General features: G+C 37.3%; 1 protein-coding gene and 1 long non-coding RNA gene across 3 annotated transcripts; both read right to left on the reverse strand.

The window, feature by feature from the left end:
• Nucleotides 1-1,307: 1,307 nt before the first annotated feature.
• LOC133860273 (F-box/kelch-repeat protein At3g23880-like) lies at nucleotides 1,308-6,424 on the reverse strand. Its single transcript, XM_062295909.1, has 3 exons — nucleotides 6,383-6,424; nucleotides 5,051-6,334; nucleotides 1,308-3,629 (listed from the first exon to the last, which is right to left on the reverse strand). Exons 1-2 carry the CDS (start codon nucleotides 6,422-6,424, stop codon nucleotides 5,057-5,059), a joined length of 1,320 nt encoding a protein of 439 aa, XP_062151893.1. The 3' UTR covers nucleotides 1,308-3,629; nucleotides 5,051-5,056.
• Nucleotides 6,425-8,301: 1,877 nt separating this feature from the next.
• Nucleotides 8,302-17,105, reverse strand: LOC133861001 (uncharacterized). Of its 2 annotated transcripts, XR_009898943.1 has the most exons (5): nucleotides 16,740-17,105; nucleotides 14,325-14,368; nucleotides 10,232-10,344; nucleotides 9,983-10,137; nucleotides 8,302-9,174 (listed from the first exon to the last, which is right to left on the reverse strand). It is a non-coding gene; the product is annotated as an uncharacterized LOC133861001 (long non-coding RNA). The 2 variants fall into 2 exon arrangements; XR_009898942.1 differs by lacking the exon at nucleotides 8,302-9,174 and having other exon boundaries at nucleotides 9,568-10,137.
• Nucleotides 17,106-17,630: the final 525 nt, after the last annotated feature.

Below are 17,630 nucleotides of genomic sequence, written 5' to 3' on the forward strand. Positions count from 1 at the left end.
TTTGTACACCAACTAAAGTTGTTTGGCTTGGGGAAATTCCTAAGATTGATGGGCAAACTAGTAAAGTAGGAAAATAGCGTTACAATCTAAAAGACAAGGCAAGAGCATGTTTGGTTGCTATTTTGAAAATCTGTTTTCAAAACAACAAAACACGTTTTATTTGCAATTTTGGCGTTTGGACAGTTGTTTTGAAAACATAAACAAGCGAAGAAAAAAAAATAAATAAATAACACCAAATATGAAAACCGAAAATAGTTTTCTCATCAATAAAGAAAACACGCGGAAATCGAAAAACAGTATGAGAGTTAAAGACTTCACTGTGAGGTAATTTTTCATCATTTTTCTTTTTTCTTAATGCGATTTTTTCTTCTACCTCATCCATTCCACCATCGTCTGCGGCTCCTTGGCACTCTCTCTCTCTCTCTTTTAGTCTCCTCTCGGAATATTCATCGGCCACCATCCGAAGAGGACGGGCAAGTTTTTAGGTAAGGTTAGGGTTTCGATTGGAATCGGATTTACAACTTCGTTTTGAAGGAGAGTCGACGGCTCGAGGATGGGTTGCTATTTATGATTACAAGAAGGATATTCTTCAACAAATTCAATACCAACAGGTTTGTTTGTGATTTCCTTGTGAGTTTGAATTTACGTTTTTAAAATTTTATCCTTATTTTTAAAGTTTTATGATTTTTTTATTTTTTTTTATTTTTGGTGGGTTGTATATATCACTATTTTTTTATGAGTTCATAGGAATATTTGTGGGAAATATTTTAAAATGTTAACGTACTGGTTATATAAATGTATGGGGTACAAATAGGGGTGTACAACCGTTTGCGGTTCTGACTCTTCTTTATGTACTTTAAAAAAGAAAAAAAGAAAAAAAAGGCTTCTTGTTGAGGAAGCAGTGGATGTCACTTTGCATATACACTCTTGTGGTTGTGGGGTTTACCAGATAATATAACAATACTCCTTAATCAGCGTCTACCGCCCTCAATTTTCTTTTCATTTTTTTCAGTTAAATAATTTTGAAAATTTGTGTCAATTTTTAAGACATGTAGTCATAATATATTAATGGATATTTGTTTTGGAATAATGTTCATTGGTCCATTTTCATATCTTTTATATTTCATCGACCTCTTCGAACGCAACTATCGTCAGTACACCCTTATTTTCATCTATCATTTAAACAAACTACATTGGTCATGAAAGATAGGTTCGAGCAGGGGATTAGGCTGAATTGAAGGGTTAAGTACAACAAATGGACCAACTTCATCTCTCGGAATAGCCACCTACCTGATTCGACATTTTTTTTTCTTTTTTTTTTTATGAATCAATGCCTTTATAAACCAAACACAACAGAAAACGTCACTCCAGTAAACACTGGATACACCTTACAAACAAGAGAACAAACTCTCTACACATCAAACTAGCGACCAAACAAAATACTGCACAGCCAAAACCCAAAGAACAACTAAAACCAGAACCAAAACAACATTTTTACAAACACCACTGCTGTGATAGGCTACCCGAGAGATTCTTCAGCTTCCTACTAGACAAGACCCAATTTTTAACATCCCCTTTAATCCGAGCAACAAGAGCTTCTTCAGTCAAAAGAGTATTACCATAACAAAGGTCATTCCTCAACTTCCATAAATGGTATATAGCTGCTGCCAAACAAAGTTTACATAGTATATTTTGCAGACTTTTACCCTTCAACCTGCAGCTCCAGACCAAAATATCATCCCAGTACACACAAGGGTTAGAAACACAATAAGCATCCATCAAATGACGCCAAACTCTTCCACATAAACTACATTGGAAGAACAAATGATCAATCGATTCCAAGCACCCATAACAGAACCGACATAAAGGATTTCCAGTAAATCCCTAGCCACACATACGTTCTTTGATGGTAAGAGCATTCCTACAAACAAGCCATAACATGAAAGCATGTCAAGGAATGGCCAACGGAAACCACACAACCTACCACCAAGGAACCTCAGGGGCTTTAGTCCGAAGAGAATTCCAAGTCTCCGAACATGAGTAAGTTCTCCTTCTAGATTTCCACACAGGAATATCAGCTTCACCAATCGCAATAGCTGGAAGTTGACTCTGAATATGAACCAAAGCTTCCGAACAAGCAGGGGGCCAAATCCAATTTCCATTTTTTAGAACAGTAGACAGCTTAGCATCAATGCCAATCCCGGAATCATAAACTATCCGAAATCCATAGATATCAACAAGCCTACCAGCCGGGTGCCAAGCATCAAACCAGAGAGATATATCATGACCTTTCCCAACTTTAAAGCTAAGAAAATCCTTAGCTACATCCCGGAGCTTGAAAATCTTTTTTCAACCCCAAGAACAAACCTTAAGTAGAGGAATATGCCAGAAACTCCTCCCCTTCAACCAGTTTTGCTCGACCCATGCAACCCATAAAGAACCGGCTTGAGAAAATAGGTTTCATATATGGTTAAGCATGGTAGCACAATTCCAAACATCAAGCTTCCTAAGTCCAAGACCTCCCTCAGACTTTGGAAAGCAGACTTTGTCCCAAGCAACTTTAGCTTTAGCTTTGGTATCCTTCCCATTCCACAAAAATCTGTTAATTTTCTGTTCAATAATCCGGATCACTTTCTTAGGGAGAATGAACACTCTAGCCCAAAAAATTTGAAGGCTAAAGAGGATAGAAGAGATTAGCTGAAGCCTTCCTGCAAAAGACAGATGCCGCATTAACCAAGAATCAATACGACCCGCAATCTTAGCTACCAAAACTTCACAGTCCACAGCCGAGAGTCTTCTAGTAATCAGTGGAACTCCCAAATATCGGACCGGCAAAGACCCCTCAAGCATCTTCAGGACTTCTAAGAAAGCTAACTTATCATCTCTATGAATTCCAGCACAAAAGAAAGCACTTTTGGCAGGGTTAGCTTTGAGGCCGGATAAAACTTCAAATTCAGCAAGCACATCTTGGATAGTTTGAATAGACCCCATATCAGCTTTAAAAAATATGAGTAAATCATCTGCAAAGCACAGATGAATTAATCTTAGCTTGCTGCATTTAGGATGAAATCTGAACCTCTCAGGATTAGAAGAAGCTTCCATAAGTAGCTTGGACAATATTTCCATGGCAAGCACAAAAAGGTAAGGTGAGATCGGGTCACCATGTTTTAACCCTTTCTTGCCTTTATTATAATCCACTAAAGTACCATTAAGAGCTACTGAAAAATAAGGGCCAGTAATACAAGCTCTAACCCAAGAAACATACTTTTTTGGGGCACCAAAACACACCAAACAGTGGAGGATAAAATCCCAACTTACTGAGTCATAAGCTTTCATTAGATCTATCTTCAAAGCACATCTAGAGGTCCCCTTACTTTTATGATAATCATGCACAATTTCCTGGGCTAGCAGAATGTTTTCTGCAATGCTTTTCTTCGGGATGAAGGCCCCTTGGTTATTGCTAATTATATCAGGAAGCCCCAGTAGCAACCGATTAGCAAGAATCTTTGTGATAGTCTTGTAGACAAGATTGCAACAGGAAATAGGTCTGTAGTCACCCATGACAGACGGGTTCCTTTTCTTAGGAACAAGAGTGACGATGGTGGAATTGACTTCCTTGAGGAGAATACCTGAAGAAAAGAATTCCAATACTGCATCAATAACCCCATCACCTACTATAGACCAAGCCTTATGGAAAAACCCTGCAAAGAATCCATTTGGGTCGGAGGCTTTACTAGGCTTCATAGAAAAAACAGTAATAGAAAAGAAAACAAACACAAGTGACCTCGTCGGCTGTGCCGATGGGAGAACACTCTGAAGTCTAAGTTAGTATTTACATAGCATGAAAAAAAAAATGAAAAAAATGAAAATTCTTGGAGAGAATAAACTTCTTTTGATTTAAAGGAACCATCAAACCAAAAGAGCTTGTACCTAAGCTTCTAAGACCTCACTTTAAAATCATGACACATAAATGTGAGACATTTGAATTCATGCCCGCCATTAAATTTGGCCAATGCAGGGGACTATGTACAAGCTAGCTGCAATTATATCGATTACAAATAGATTCAAGATTAAAAGAACAACGTAAAGCCCTTTAATGTTAGCATTTTGTGGTTTGAGATTGTCATATCACGATTTCAGTGATCATTGAATCTTAACTCATACAAGAAAACGATGACATAGAAAAGGAAGGAATTTTTTTTTATTTTTTTTTTTCATTTTCCTCTTTTGCTGCTTCTCTCATCCATTTTAGCAATTCACATGGAAGCCATTGAAAAACCCAGAAACAAATGCTGAATGCGTAAAAATTGAAGTGTGAGGAACCATAAGCGGCTCTTTGAATTCTCTATGTGAAACATATTTCACATATGAACAAAAAAAAATGATACCCAAAAACAGGAAATGGAAAGAACTTCCCAAAAAAAGAATAATTTTATCAAAGACTCAATAATGTACTAACTACCAGTATATTATTGACTCTTTTGCCTCCATTTGAATTTCTACCATCAATATCATTTGTAATTGTCAGACTTTGTGTTTGGTGGGGCTTAAGAACACAGACAAATAGAACCCTCTTGCAAAAAGATGAAACAAAATGGTCTCCAAAAGTTCAAGCCAATAAAGACATCAAGGATTCATAGAAATACACTCATTTAAGTTCTGGGAAGAAAGTATGTTAATGGTGTAATACTTCATCTATCTAAAAAGGTTTACCTAGCTTGGAAAATAGATTCACTTTCCCTCTTTTTGGAATGGAATTATTTCAGATACTGTGGAAATGTGACATTTGTTTGTGGGTTATTATCCATGTTACATAATTATGCCACACCAGAAATAAAGGTTGGCAACAAGACATCTATACAGACATGCACATACAAACCAGTCCACAGCACTCTGCTGCACTTACACTAAATGCAGTAATGCAGTACTATTTTCATGTATTGCTCTACTAAGCAGTTCGTGTGGAAATCAAGCTCTACGTGCAAAGAGCCAAATAGGTAATCGAGTATGCAAATTGTAGAACTACAGACTATTATAATTAATGTGTTACCTTATGTTATCTTCCTGAGACTCCATTTTTTGCATTTAGTAGAACGAGGCTCTCTGTGTATTTATCCAAATAAAACCAGTCCTCACAATACCTAGTTCCAGTTTCCGATTCTCCGGGCACAGATAAAAATCCCAGCTGAGTTGCTCGTTTGATATGTGGTTCATACGAAAGAAGCTCCCCTTTTCTGTCAGTAACTAGAACTTCACCATTTTTCCTGAAGGCTACCACCCTCTTTAATCCTTGACTGATATGAATGTTGAATAGCTTAGTCCAAGATTCTCCAATTCCATACTCTTTCATGATCCATATAGAAAACGACTGTTCCTCCTTTCGTTCATTAAAGGGGACAAGACAAAGTAATCCGTCAAGGACCGCAACAGTCATATTCAAATACAACTTCCCAACAAAGCGGTCGGGCACTGCAATCTCATGAAAAACTTCATCAACCATATCAAACGCCACTATCACATTGCGAAAAGTGCCCTCTTCTGGTGGAGTATGCGCGACCCAGTGGGATGCCCCATTGACAAAAACGGATAAGCAACGCTCATTGACAATATATGATGGAGCAGGGGCAGCAATGGCTCGCCAGCAGCCAGTGTTAAGCGTATAGATTTCGACCAGCGGTGGAACCTTGACCTTGTAGTAATACTCATGCCCATCAAGATATACAAGTCTGACCAGCTTCATATCATTGCTAGAGGGATCAAGGCCGAATCCATGGGAATGCTTGAAGCGGCCGTGTGATGAGAAGTTGAAGTTAGGCTCTGGAAGGCTTAGAGCCCTATGAATGGAAGGGTTCCATAGAGTATAGCCATAGCCATTTCTGCGATAATGATCACTGAAAGCAAAGCAGAATAGCCCATTCCACGAACCCACTATGTTGGTAAAATAATAACAAGAACAAGAAGCAGGTGGTTTAAGTGGGCAATTCAATTGGATGAAGTTATTGTTATTACCAAATGATCCATCATCAGTGCGCAGACTAAAGTTCTCGTATTGTCTAGATATTACAATATTAACGAGAATCGTTTTTGCGTACCGAAAGAGAAGTAGGCCGCGGCTGTTATTGTTGTCATGGCGGTTGGTGTGGGTGTGGGTGGTGATGAAGGTGTTGCTGGAGATTAGAGAACACCAGTCCTTGCAAACGCACCTGAGCCTCACCAGTGACTTCACAGGGAGTCTGATGAGGATATCGACCAGCACTTCGCTTGGGAGAAAATCCGACATTTCCTTTGCTTCTTCTTCTTTCTTTGAGAGATCGAATCCCCTAGTTTTGGGAAACTAGAGCGTCAGAGATGTTGGTGTGAGTATTCAGTTTTACAGTTTGACCACAGCTTCGCTTGGGATTTCGTTTGCTTCTTCTTGTTCCATTTTGACCAAAACTTCGTTTGGGAGATCATCTTTTTTGTTAGAGAATCTTCTTCTTCTAGTTTTGGAGATCATCTTTGTTCAATCTACGAATTAACATCTTTGGAATCCGCCAACTACCGGTAGTGTTTGAGCAAGATGATGATGATGATGACGACGACGACAGATTCGAACAAATGCAGGTGAGCGATGAATAATAGCAAAGGTGGGAAGGTAAAGTAGAAGACAGAAGACAGAAAGCGGAAAATGGCACCGATTCAACATCCCGTCCTTTCCCCACTAAATGTCTCCACCTCCGTTTTTTTTTTTTTTTTTTAATTTTTTTTTTTTTGTTTGTTGTTAATCTACACCCACGCATTGACCATTGTCCATTGTCCATTCATTTGCCTATTCTCTTTTACGGATTTTCTCCTTTCTACTTTTTTTTTTTTTTTTTGATAAGTAAATTTTCTCCTTTCTACCTTATGGCTTCCATCCATGGCAAAATTGTCTTTTACATATATATATATATTTACAATTTTATCCTCTTAATTCAACTAGCCGGCTCTTCTCCAATTCACTTAAACTACAAAGGATCTAAATACCTTTCAATTTATACAACATGCAGTCATAATATATTAATGGGTACGTTTTTGGAACAATGATAATTGTGATAATTGGTCTATTTTCCTATATTTTATATTTCTTCCACCTCTTAAAATGCAATCATAATAGATTTACCTTTATTTTTAATGATCCTTCCATCATATTGCATTGCAGATCATCAGGATCTTCTTAAATTATCTATTTGAATTTGAGAAAATTCGGGTAGGTGATTATGAGATATCACTTCTAGGATTCATCTAACCAAATAAGTAGTTGGACAACTCAATTTTTATCCGGTCAGATAGATCTCATAAGTGGTCTTTCAAAATTATCTGCTCAAATTCTCTCAAATTCGGACAAATAATTTAAGAGAATTCGAACAGATAATTTGAAAGGATCCTAATCCATTGCATTACATACCATCATTAAGGTGGCCCTCCCCTCAAACAAACTCCAACAAATTACACTGCTTAAAATATCCGATACATACGAAATTACAAATTATTGAGCATTCATCCAATACATACGAAATTACAGATTATTGAGCATTCAAACTTTGTACACCTGCTAAAGTTGTTCGATTTGGGGAAATTCCTAAGACTGATGGGCAAGCTAGTAAAGTGGGAAAATAGCATTACAATCTAAAAAGCAAAAGCATGTTTGGTTGCTATTTTGAAAACATGTTTTCAAAACAACACAATACGTTTTATTTGCAATTCCGGCGTCTGGCTAGTTGTTTTGAAAACAAAAACAAGTGGGAAAAAAAAAAAAAAAAAAAAAAAAAAAAGAAAAAAAAAAAAAAAAAGAAGAAGAAAGAGAAGAAGGAAAAGAAAAGAAAAGAAAAGGCACCAAATATCGAAACCGAAAACAATCTTTTCATCCATAACGAAAACACGCAAAAACCGAGAACGGTATGAGAGTTCGAGACTTCAGTGTGAGGTAATTTTTCATCCTTTCTTTCTCTGAACAGCTGCTGCTCCCAAGTACTCTCTCTCGGTCTCTCTCGAAGTCTCCATCAGCCACTATTTGAAGAGGACGTGCAAGTTTTTCATAATCGCGACCGCTAGGGGTGGACAAAATCGTGCAAAACCACACCGACCCGCATGAACCGCCCTGCCCCGCCCCGCCACTACCATTTTTCACGTTGATATTTGCAGGCACGGTTTGAATTTTTGCCAAACTGTGCGGGGCGGGGGTTTAAGATCTTTTCAACACCGGATCCTCGCCCCCCCCCCCCCCCCCCCCCTCCCCACGCCCCGCATAAACCTAAAATACCTAAAAATAAAAAACCCTAACCCCCTTGTCCGGCGACTCCAGTTGTCCCTCATGAGTCATACGCCTTACTTCAAATGAAATGAGTCATCCTTTTTTCTCTTCGTTACTAGTCATGCTTTGGATTCTTTGAGCAGAATTGGAGGAAGGCAGTGGCTGAGATATGTTGATTGTTGAGACGGCGGCTGAGATAATGAGATTTGCGAAAAGATGACGAAAGGAAAAGAAAGAGACGAAGCCTGAATTTCAAGGAAAAGGAAAATAATAGTTTTGTTGATTATTGAAGGCATGAAGGGTATAATTGTAAAAGATGGGAGGTTGGAAGACTCTAGAAAGCCACATGCCAGATGAGCATTGAAGTTTTTTTCCAGAAGTTTTTGTTAGCCACTACTAACTCCAAATGGTGCGTTTTGCATTTGGTTTGAAGTTTGATAAATGACTCTGCATCCTGAATGCATACAATGTGTTTTGCTATTCTTTTTTTTTTTTTAATTTTTAATTTTTGTTTTTTAACTGGAAGCTTCAAGCTATTCATTTAACCCTCATTTCCCTGAACAAAAAAAATGTAAAAAGTAAAAGGTTGCGCATCTTCTATTCTGAGTATTCCCTAATCTAAAATATTCTTCATTTTCCTCATCTTCTTCTTCCATCTCAGACCATCTCCGTCTTTCTCGTTCATCCACTTCTTCTTCTTCTGGTTCTTCTAGGGCTTGCAAAATGGTGACCATGGAGAGCAAAAGCTTGATAAGCATCGCGAATCGGATACAAAGGGCGACAGGCGCGGTGGATTCGTCGACGCTCACTTCAAGACCTTCGGTTGTGACTCCGGGATTGCGTCCTCATCCATAAGTTGGTGTTTCTCTGTTGCTATAATTTCTTTATAATTTGTTTGGTTCCTGAGAAAATCAAGGAAACGAGAAATTCGGTGATTTGTTTGTGATTTTATTGGCTTTGGTTTGAATTCGCCTCGCCCCGCACCCCCCGCCCCACACATACTCGCCCTGCACGGTTCCACTCTATAACACGCGGTTCACGGGTTAAGAATTCTCAACCCGCAGGGGTGCAGGGTGGGGGCAAAAAGAGCAAAAATCCACCCCACCCCGCCCCGTGCACACTCCTAGCAACCACAACCAGTTTAAGCGGTTATTCACTTCTCAATAAACGCAACCGGTTGTTGTTATTTGCAACCTACAATTATACCGTTATTAAAAACAAGTAATCAATTTTCATAAATTGTTAGATTTTTTTTTAAAAAAAAAATCAAAATAAAAAAATCCATAAAAATAATAAATAAAAAAATCTATCAATAGTGAAAAGATCTCTAAAGTGGACTCGTGAAGTCTATATATTACGGACGTTTGGACCAGTGCACAGACAATTCAATATTCAATGCAATTGCAAGGGAGCAAAAGTCACATTCCCCATTCATTCATTTAGTACTTCTAGACCAGCACTGGTATCTTCAACGTAATCAACACATGCTCCAGACAGAAACTATGTACTTTTAAGTTTACAAGATGATGAAGTAAATTTGGCCCACATAACAACCAGAACGAATTGAATAAGAAGATTAATTGTAATGAGCTCACAATCAAGCCACTGAGCAGCGCGGCGTGAAAGAAGATTAATTGTATATATATAAAATAAACCAATTACTGGTTATCCAATTATTAACCGAATTTTTAAATCCCCACTTGTACTAACCTGGTACAAAGAATTGTAGCATCAAGAGATCTTAAGTGTCCTCTGATCTGTAGCAAGGGCTCTCTCTGACCCAAGCAAAGATCAATCAGTGACAGCTTGCCCACTCGGCTGACAACATTCATGGCAGCAACTTTAACTCGGTACTCAACCACAACCTGGATTTAAAAGTAATATAGGAAAACAAATCATATACGTAGAGAGTCACAACCTTAAAAGTTTAACAACCATATCTCTCTCTTTTTTAAGTACCTGCAGAATAGCATGGGGGTGCCTGAAGAAGTTTCATTGGCTCGAGTTGTTTCAGTGGTTCGGTTTTGGATTCCTTGTTGAAGCATTGTCATCACCTGAATGGAACAACCCAACTAAAAAAGAGGCAAATAGTAATCTTAGTCACCATCTATCTATCTAATCAGTTGTCTAAACTTCCAAATGTTGATAAAGAGGAGGGCTTATTACTTCATCTGTAGAATAAGCTCTGTAGAAAATTCAGAATATGGCAAAATCATTTCGAAACTTAATCATAGAACAGAATCACAAGATCAGTTATCTAAGCACAAAATATCGCAAAAACTTCTACCAAAACCCTAGACCAGCTACATATCCACGACAATCTGACTCAATTTCAGCAATCAGGCCGATCTATCGCTAGCATAATCTTAATTGAATCCTGGGGAATTGATGCAAAATTAATCACAAAATCTAACAAACACCAAATGTTTACACACTACATCAAATCAAACACAGGGATTCACTGTCAAAACCAGATCGACAGGTTTTTTTTTTTTTTTTTTTGATAAGTAAGAGAGATATCATTAAAAAGCGCAAAGCGCAATCAAGTACACAGGAAGTATACAAGAAAAGCAGCTAGGAAGAAAAAGAAAACAGAACAAGGAAATCATTAAAACTAAGAGGCAAAGGTGCGAGGAACACCGCCACCCAAGAATACAAGGAATGAAAGAAAAAGGAAATGAGTTCCTCAATAGATCTTTCTTTGTCCTCAAACTGCCTGTCATTGCGTTCCCTCCACAAGCACCACAGAATGCAACAAGGGACCATCTTCCACGCAGCTGCACTCTGAGAACGACCACCCGTCCACCAACAAGCGAATAAATCTACCACTCGCAGAGGCATAACCCAAGACAAACTGAAGCGACTAAAACCAGATCGACAGGTTGTAATTCAAAATCAAATGGTCAAAACCACCAAAATAATCAACCAACAGAAAATTAAACATAAATAATAGAACAGAATCACAAATCTACAAAAAAAACCAAGATTACCTCAAAAATTAGAAATCGGCTTTCACAAAGAAAAAGCGTAATCTTTTGCTCCGGACCTATAGAGAAAGACGAAGGGTGAAAAAGATCAAAGACGAAGAAGAAGAAGAACTGAAGAACCCTAGGTGAATGGGTGTATACGTAGCCATGTAGGGCCGAACTGCCGAAGAAGAAGAATACGATTCCAGGAACTAAAGAGTGAAGAACCCTAGGTGAACCGAAGAAGAAGAAGAACAGGAACTCTGGAACCACCGAACCGAAGAAGAACAGGCACCGCGTGAGTCGTGAGAGTCAAAAGTCAGAAGTGAGAAAAGAAAGAAAAGGCGGAGAGAAAAGAGGGGGCATCGTGTTTAGGGTAAAGCGCAAAACTGGTAATTTTCTATTTTTTAATTTATATTAAATATATATATTTATACATTTGGAGCCAGTTACCCGGTTATAACCGTGCGTCTAAAAACTAAATAACCGACTCCGGCTCCAAGTGCCCGGTTACCCGGTTATTTATAACCGGGTACCAATCCGGTTTTTCAGTTACCCGGAGCCAGTTAGTACCCGATTACGGTTTCCCGGCCGGTTATAACAGGCCCGAAATTAAACCCCTAATTAGGTGGGGCTTGGGACTACTACATCAGTAAAACCTCCTGGAAAAAAGATGAAGCAAATAGTTTACACTCTACAGAAATTCTAGTTAATGAAGACATCAAGATATAAAGAGGTTTAACTTGGACAACATAGTTCACATTCCCCATTATTTTAAAATGAAATTCCAAAATTGATCAGGAAATTGATACACATGTTGTTAGTTTTGCACGTGAAAAAATTATAGCAGCTTTTATGACACAAAATACATAGCACCAATAAAGAATAGGGTTAAATACGTTTTTAGTACCTGAGTTTTGAAAACTTTATTTTTTGGTACCTGAGTTTCAATTCACATAATAAATGATACTTCAATTTTGGGAAAAAACCAATTAATACCTCAGTCAAGTTTTCCGTCTAAAAACTAATGGCCCGCCACGTCACCGCCATGTCACTACCACATACCACCACTAGGAACATGACACCTGCCCCTTTCGAATGTCAGCACCCACATAATTGCCAAATCTCCCAAACACTTCAAAATCACACACCCACGTCATTTACTGATTTTGGGGGAATTTGGCAATTATGTGGGTGCTGACATGTCGAAAAGGACATATGTCGTGTTCCTAGTAGTGCTAAGTGGCAGTGACGTGGCCGGCTATTAGTTTTTGGATGGAAAACTTAACTGAGGTACTAATTTGGTCTTTTCCCAAAACGGATGTACCATCTGTGATGCAAATTGAAACTCAAATACCAAAAAATAAAGTTTCCAAAACTTAAGTACTAAAAACGTATTTAACCCTAAAGAATAAGGCTTGAAATATTGTATCCACACAAAAATACATGCTGCACACACAAATAGATACTCTATATACTGCATATCAATAAATCTTCTTCCAAGGAGTTGGGCCTGGGCATGTTGTCTAAACAAATCTTCTACAACAGGGTTTGGACATATATTGTTTCAGTGGAAGTCTAGAGGTGATAAGATCGCTATTAAGTGAAGACTAATTTCCCTTTCATCTTTCAAAGTAATATGTAAAATTTTTAGTGTGCAAAACTGTGTTCACTTCCACAACTTCAAAAGGAATCGGTCATGTTATCTCTTATTTTTGCAAGTATCTTGGTAAGTCATAGGCCCCTTTCACCCCAAACCCTTACATACTAATATGTTCCATTTCACCTTCACACAAACATACAGGAGTAAATATCAATCATTTTCACAAAGACTTCTATAAATTATGGTGAACTATAGAATATCAATCATTACGAACGCGGAGGTAAATAGCAAACCACTTAAGTAGAAATTCCTACCGTCAGAATTTTATAATGTCATTTGCAAAACTTATGAATACCACACAATTGCAGAAAGGGTCATCCATAGTTTCCTAATTACATGAACTTCTCCAATAGAGAACTACCTTTCAGAAACTGACTTATGCCTTACTACACTAGCTACCATGTGTTCAATCATAGTAATTAAAAGCCAAAACATAAATTATCTCAAAACATAAATTATTCCTTGTTTATCTAGCTGATTATTATCCATCTACAATTCACTTAAAAGGAATTATCCCTAGTGTTGGAACTAGGTCGCCTTAGTTCTTTTCCTAGATGACAATGTAAAAAGATTGCTCTAATCTTCCAGCTTCATTATATGTTGCAAAACAAAATGGTAGGTGATCGTGCATCAGCAGTGGACTGTTGGTTTCACAAAGAAAGAGACGAGGATGAATGAGGTGGCCAAGTAGTTGATTGTCTAAAACCTAATTCTGTGACACAGGAGATCTGGTGGCAGAATCTATACTTCTATATCACTATATAGAGCAGCAAGTGCTTATAGTGACATCATTTTCCGTCCATTTCAATGCCATTATGCTAACAGAGGGTGTAACTTAAAATGAAAAAGTAGTTGAAGAGGTGAAGTGTTACTTTTTAAAGTTTAGCGGTCTAAGTGCAAATAGACTTGCTGTCATGCAATCTAAGTTTTTTCTGAAGTATCAAAACAACCCACAAACATGATGAAGAAGAATTACAAAAACCTCCATGGTAGCTGCCATAAAACTAAACCTCTTCTTCACTTTTTAGCTCCAAGTTATTTCATTGCTTCATACCCAGCTTATACTCAAATAAACAGACAAGTAGCAGCATGAACTACTTGCAGTCAAACTGCAAATACTCTGCTACTGGAATTTTTTTCCTTTTCTTCTGTTTTCTGTTTTCTTTTTTGATGAGGACACACACACATGACACACTCTAAGCTTGAGTACATCTCTCCCATTAATTTTCTTCCAAGTTCCAAAACAATTAAATGTTCTGATTCTTGTCATTTGACCAATCACAAACATAAAAACATTCTAGCTGCGGACATTTTCTTTTATTATTTCTACATTTATGAATTATATGATCCCTGTCATTGAAAAAAAGAAAGAAAGTAACAAACGTATTACTGCAAAGTCTGCAATTGATTATTGATAGCTTACCTTTTCCTGCTTGCTTGCAATTGACCCCTGACATTTGTCCCAACCTGGAAAGACAGTTAACCCACGTGAGAGAATGCAGAATGAAAACGCTAACACTAGAAAAGGGGCACTGACTGAGGAAATGAAAACGAATACAATAGTGAGTTTCTATGCCGGATACATTTCGATTTTCACATAAGCCCATCAATCACTGAAACAAAGTCCAAGACCTGAAACTGAAACAAGGATAAAACTGAAAATTTTCCAAGTGCTAAAACAATGGAGCAAGGCTGACATCTGTATCTTCCTTTTTCTCTTCCTAACTTTTCTTTCTCCTAGTGCTTACCAACAGAAGACGAAGTCCCCTGCCCTCCCAAAACTCCATCTGCCAGACTGCTACATTCAGTAGAACAAAGCTCTTCCCATAAGTATTCAAATAAAGCAGGCTACGAATGTTAGATCCAAAGTTCGTTGGCTACTAGGTATGTAAGAAAACAACTTTCCATCCTTGGTCGCTAGAACTTCACCATTCTTTGTAAAAGCCCATCACCCTCTCCAATCCTCCCCCCGGAAGAGATTTGACACAACTCAATCCATTTATGTGCTTTATTTATCATCACAATTTGATAATATAAGAAACATAACCATCCAAATAGAGTAATGCTAGAAGGAAGACTTTTGTCAGTCTCTTATCCCTCTAAAAGAGATGTGGCTTTTAAAATTACCATTGGATCAAAATACAATAGTGATCTATTCCAAATTCAATGGTAATTTTAAAAGCCACATCATCTTTAGAGGACAAAAGTCTTCCTGCTAAAGCCTGAGAGTCCCACCACCATCTATTCCAAATTCAATGGGTTTGGGTGCTTTTGGGTGAATGTTGGGGGGTTTTTTTGGGCTTTGGGTTTCTTGTGGTTCTGGGTGTTGTGGGTGCTGCATGCGGGTTTTAGGGTTGGTCCTAATGGGTTTGGTTGGGTTTTTCTTTTTATGAGTTACCTTTGGCTATTTCTGTGTATACTCCCGGTGTACTAGAGGCGCCTTACGCTTCTATATAAAGTTTTCTTACTTATCAAAAAAAAAAATGGTCATCCATTTAATTGTCCAGCCAGAGTCATTATGTAAGGGGTCTATTATGTAGTGGGCTTTTAATGGGTTTATTAGGTTAGTGCGCCTTTAATGGGTCTATCCTTTAATTGTAGTTTGGGTTTTATTTGTAATTGTTTTGCATTTTAATCACTAGGAAACAGCTGGACATTCTGTTAGCAAATTGTGACAGACTGAGTCTATAAGAACAACCCAATCCTGAGAGAATAGGGAAGAAAAGAATTGTCAGAATTTTGTTACTAGAAATTTCCTGAAGATTGAGAAATCTCGAATCTGCTCTTATCATTTCAATACAAGTTTATCCATAATTTTCCATCATCAATCCATCATCTTTAATCCATATTTCACTAAATATCCATTTCAATCATATTTCCATACACAAATCACCAAAATACATAAACCAAGAAAAACCCATTACACATTCTTTGATCTGCATAGAATGAGCATGACAAGCACACTCCTATGCGTTCTATTTGAGTACAACAGGTTCTACCGTACTTGGATTTTTTTTTTTGTTAAAAAAAAAATGGGCACAAAAAGCTTCTGGAACAAACAAAAGAACAGCTAGTAAATTCTCTCGGAGAGAATAGGGAAGAAAAGAATTGTCAGAATTTTGTTACTAGAAATTTCCTGAAGATTGAGAAATCTCGAATCTGCTCTTATCATTTCAATACAAGTTTATCCAGAATTTTCCATCATCAATCCATCATCTTTAATCCATATTTCACTAAATGTCCATTTCAATCATATTTCCATACGCAAATCACCAAAATACATAAACCAAGAAAAACCCATTACACATTCTTTGATCCGCATAGAATGAGCATGACAAGCACACTCCTATGCGTTCTATTCGAGTAGAACAGGTTCTACCGTACTTGGATTTTTTATTTTTTTTTAAAAAAAAAAAGGGCACAAAAACAAAAGAACAGCTAGCAAATTCTCTCTCACAAAATGCATCCGCAGTCTAACTCCAAAAGAAAATAACATAAATTGTAGGAAAATGATATTTTTACACACTTTGTACACACTCACAATGGGTGTGTGTACAACGTGTGTACAAAATTTGTGTGTGCAAATAACACAACTCTAAATTATATTAGAACATTCGCGCGACACAGGTTCTCCTATGATTCAAGACGCAAAAAAAAAGGAGGGATTCAATAAAGCAAGTAAAACATCAGCAATGCCTTTTGGATACAGCATAAGAAACAAGCAGGCTATAGAAGCAATTGCATGTTGAAAGAAAATTAACCATATCAATAAATCTTCTTCCAAGGAGATGGGCATATTGGAAATCAAGAAAATATTGGAGTAAAGAATAAATCGGACCTTGAGGACGTAAATCCAATCTGGAAACGAGCGGTCATCACGCGAAAACGGTCATAATTATCATAACTATCAGATCAAAAACTTCTTTTGCCTCCGCCAGTATCCCCTCTTTGCGAAGACCGAAGTGCGTCCGCAAATATGCTGATAGAGGCAAAAGAAGTTTTTGATCTGATGAATCTATTAATTAACCATTCAGTTGAGGAACGAATTTCTATGAAACCTGATGGACAAGCGAAGAAACCTCCTTGAAATGGTGGTGGTGGAGAGAAGGTAGGATGGGTATTAGGGTTTGGAAAGAGTGGAATTGAAGTGGGCGCTGGAGATACGAGAGCGCCATGTCTTGGAAGGAGATCTCGTTTGGGCTGAGGCGTGTTATGTCCATTGACCAGGAAAATAAATCACGTCTTTTAATTAATTTCTCATATATTTATTTATTATTATTAGATGACTTTCTGAATTTAACTAAATATCTTTTTAATTAAAAAAACTTTATAATATCTTTTTGTTAAAGATTTTGTTATCCTTTTAGAACTTTATAATTGTAATTGGAGTGTTAGAGTCAGTTTCTAATTTCTAAAACATTTATTAGTAGGTGATTTTATTCGAATTCAACTATATATAATATATTTTTTTTCTTAATAATATTGTATACCACACCAACATCTTATAATGTGGTGTTAATGTTGCTGCTCATACACTTACTAGATTTGCTATTTCTTGCCAGTTGAACCAAGTTTGGTTAGATTCTATTCCGTCCTGTATTATGGGAATTGTCAATTCTGAACTTATCGTAGCTGATTATCTATGAAATTACAATTTCCCTTTAAAAAAAGAAAAAAGAAAAAAGAAAAAAACCATCTTATAATGTGGTAGTAACAATTTACTTTTAAT

Source organism: Alnus glutinosa, chromosome 2 (assembly GCF_958979055.1).
Source record: "Alnus glutinosa chromosome 2, dhAlnGlut1.1, whole genome shotgun sequence".
NCBI classification, from domain to species: domain Eukaryota; kingdom Viridiplantae; phylum Streptophyta; class Magnoliopsida; order Fagales; family Betulaceae; genus Alnus; species Alnus glutinosa.

Coding starts and splice junctions, on each gene's coding strand:
- LOC133860273 (XM_062295909.1), bottom strand. CDS start 6,424: ATGGAACAAGAAGAAGCAAACGAAATCCCAAGCGAAGCTGTG. Junction 6,335..6,382: donor AAATCCCAAGCGAAGCTGTG/GTCAAACTGTAA, acceptor CTGACGCTCTAG/TTTCCCAAAACTAGGGGATT.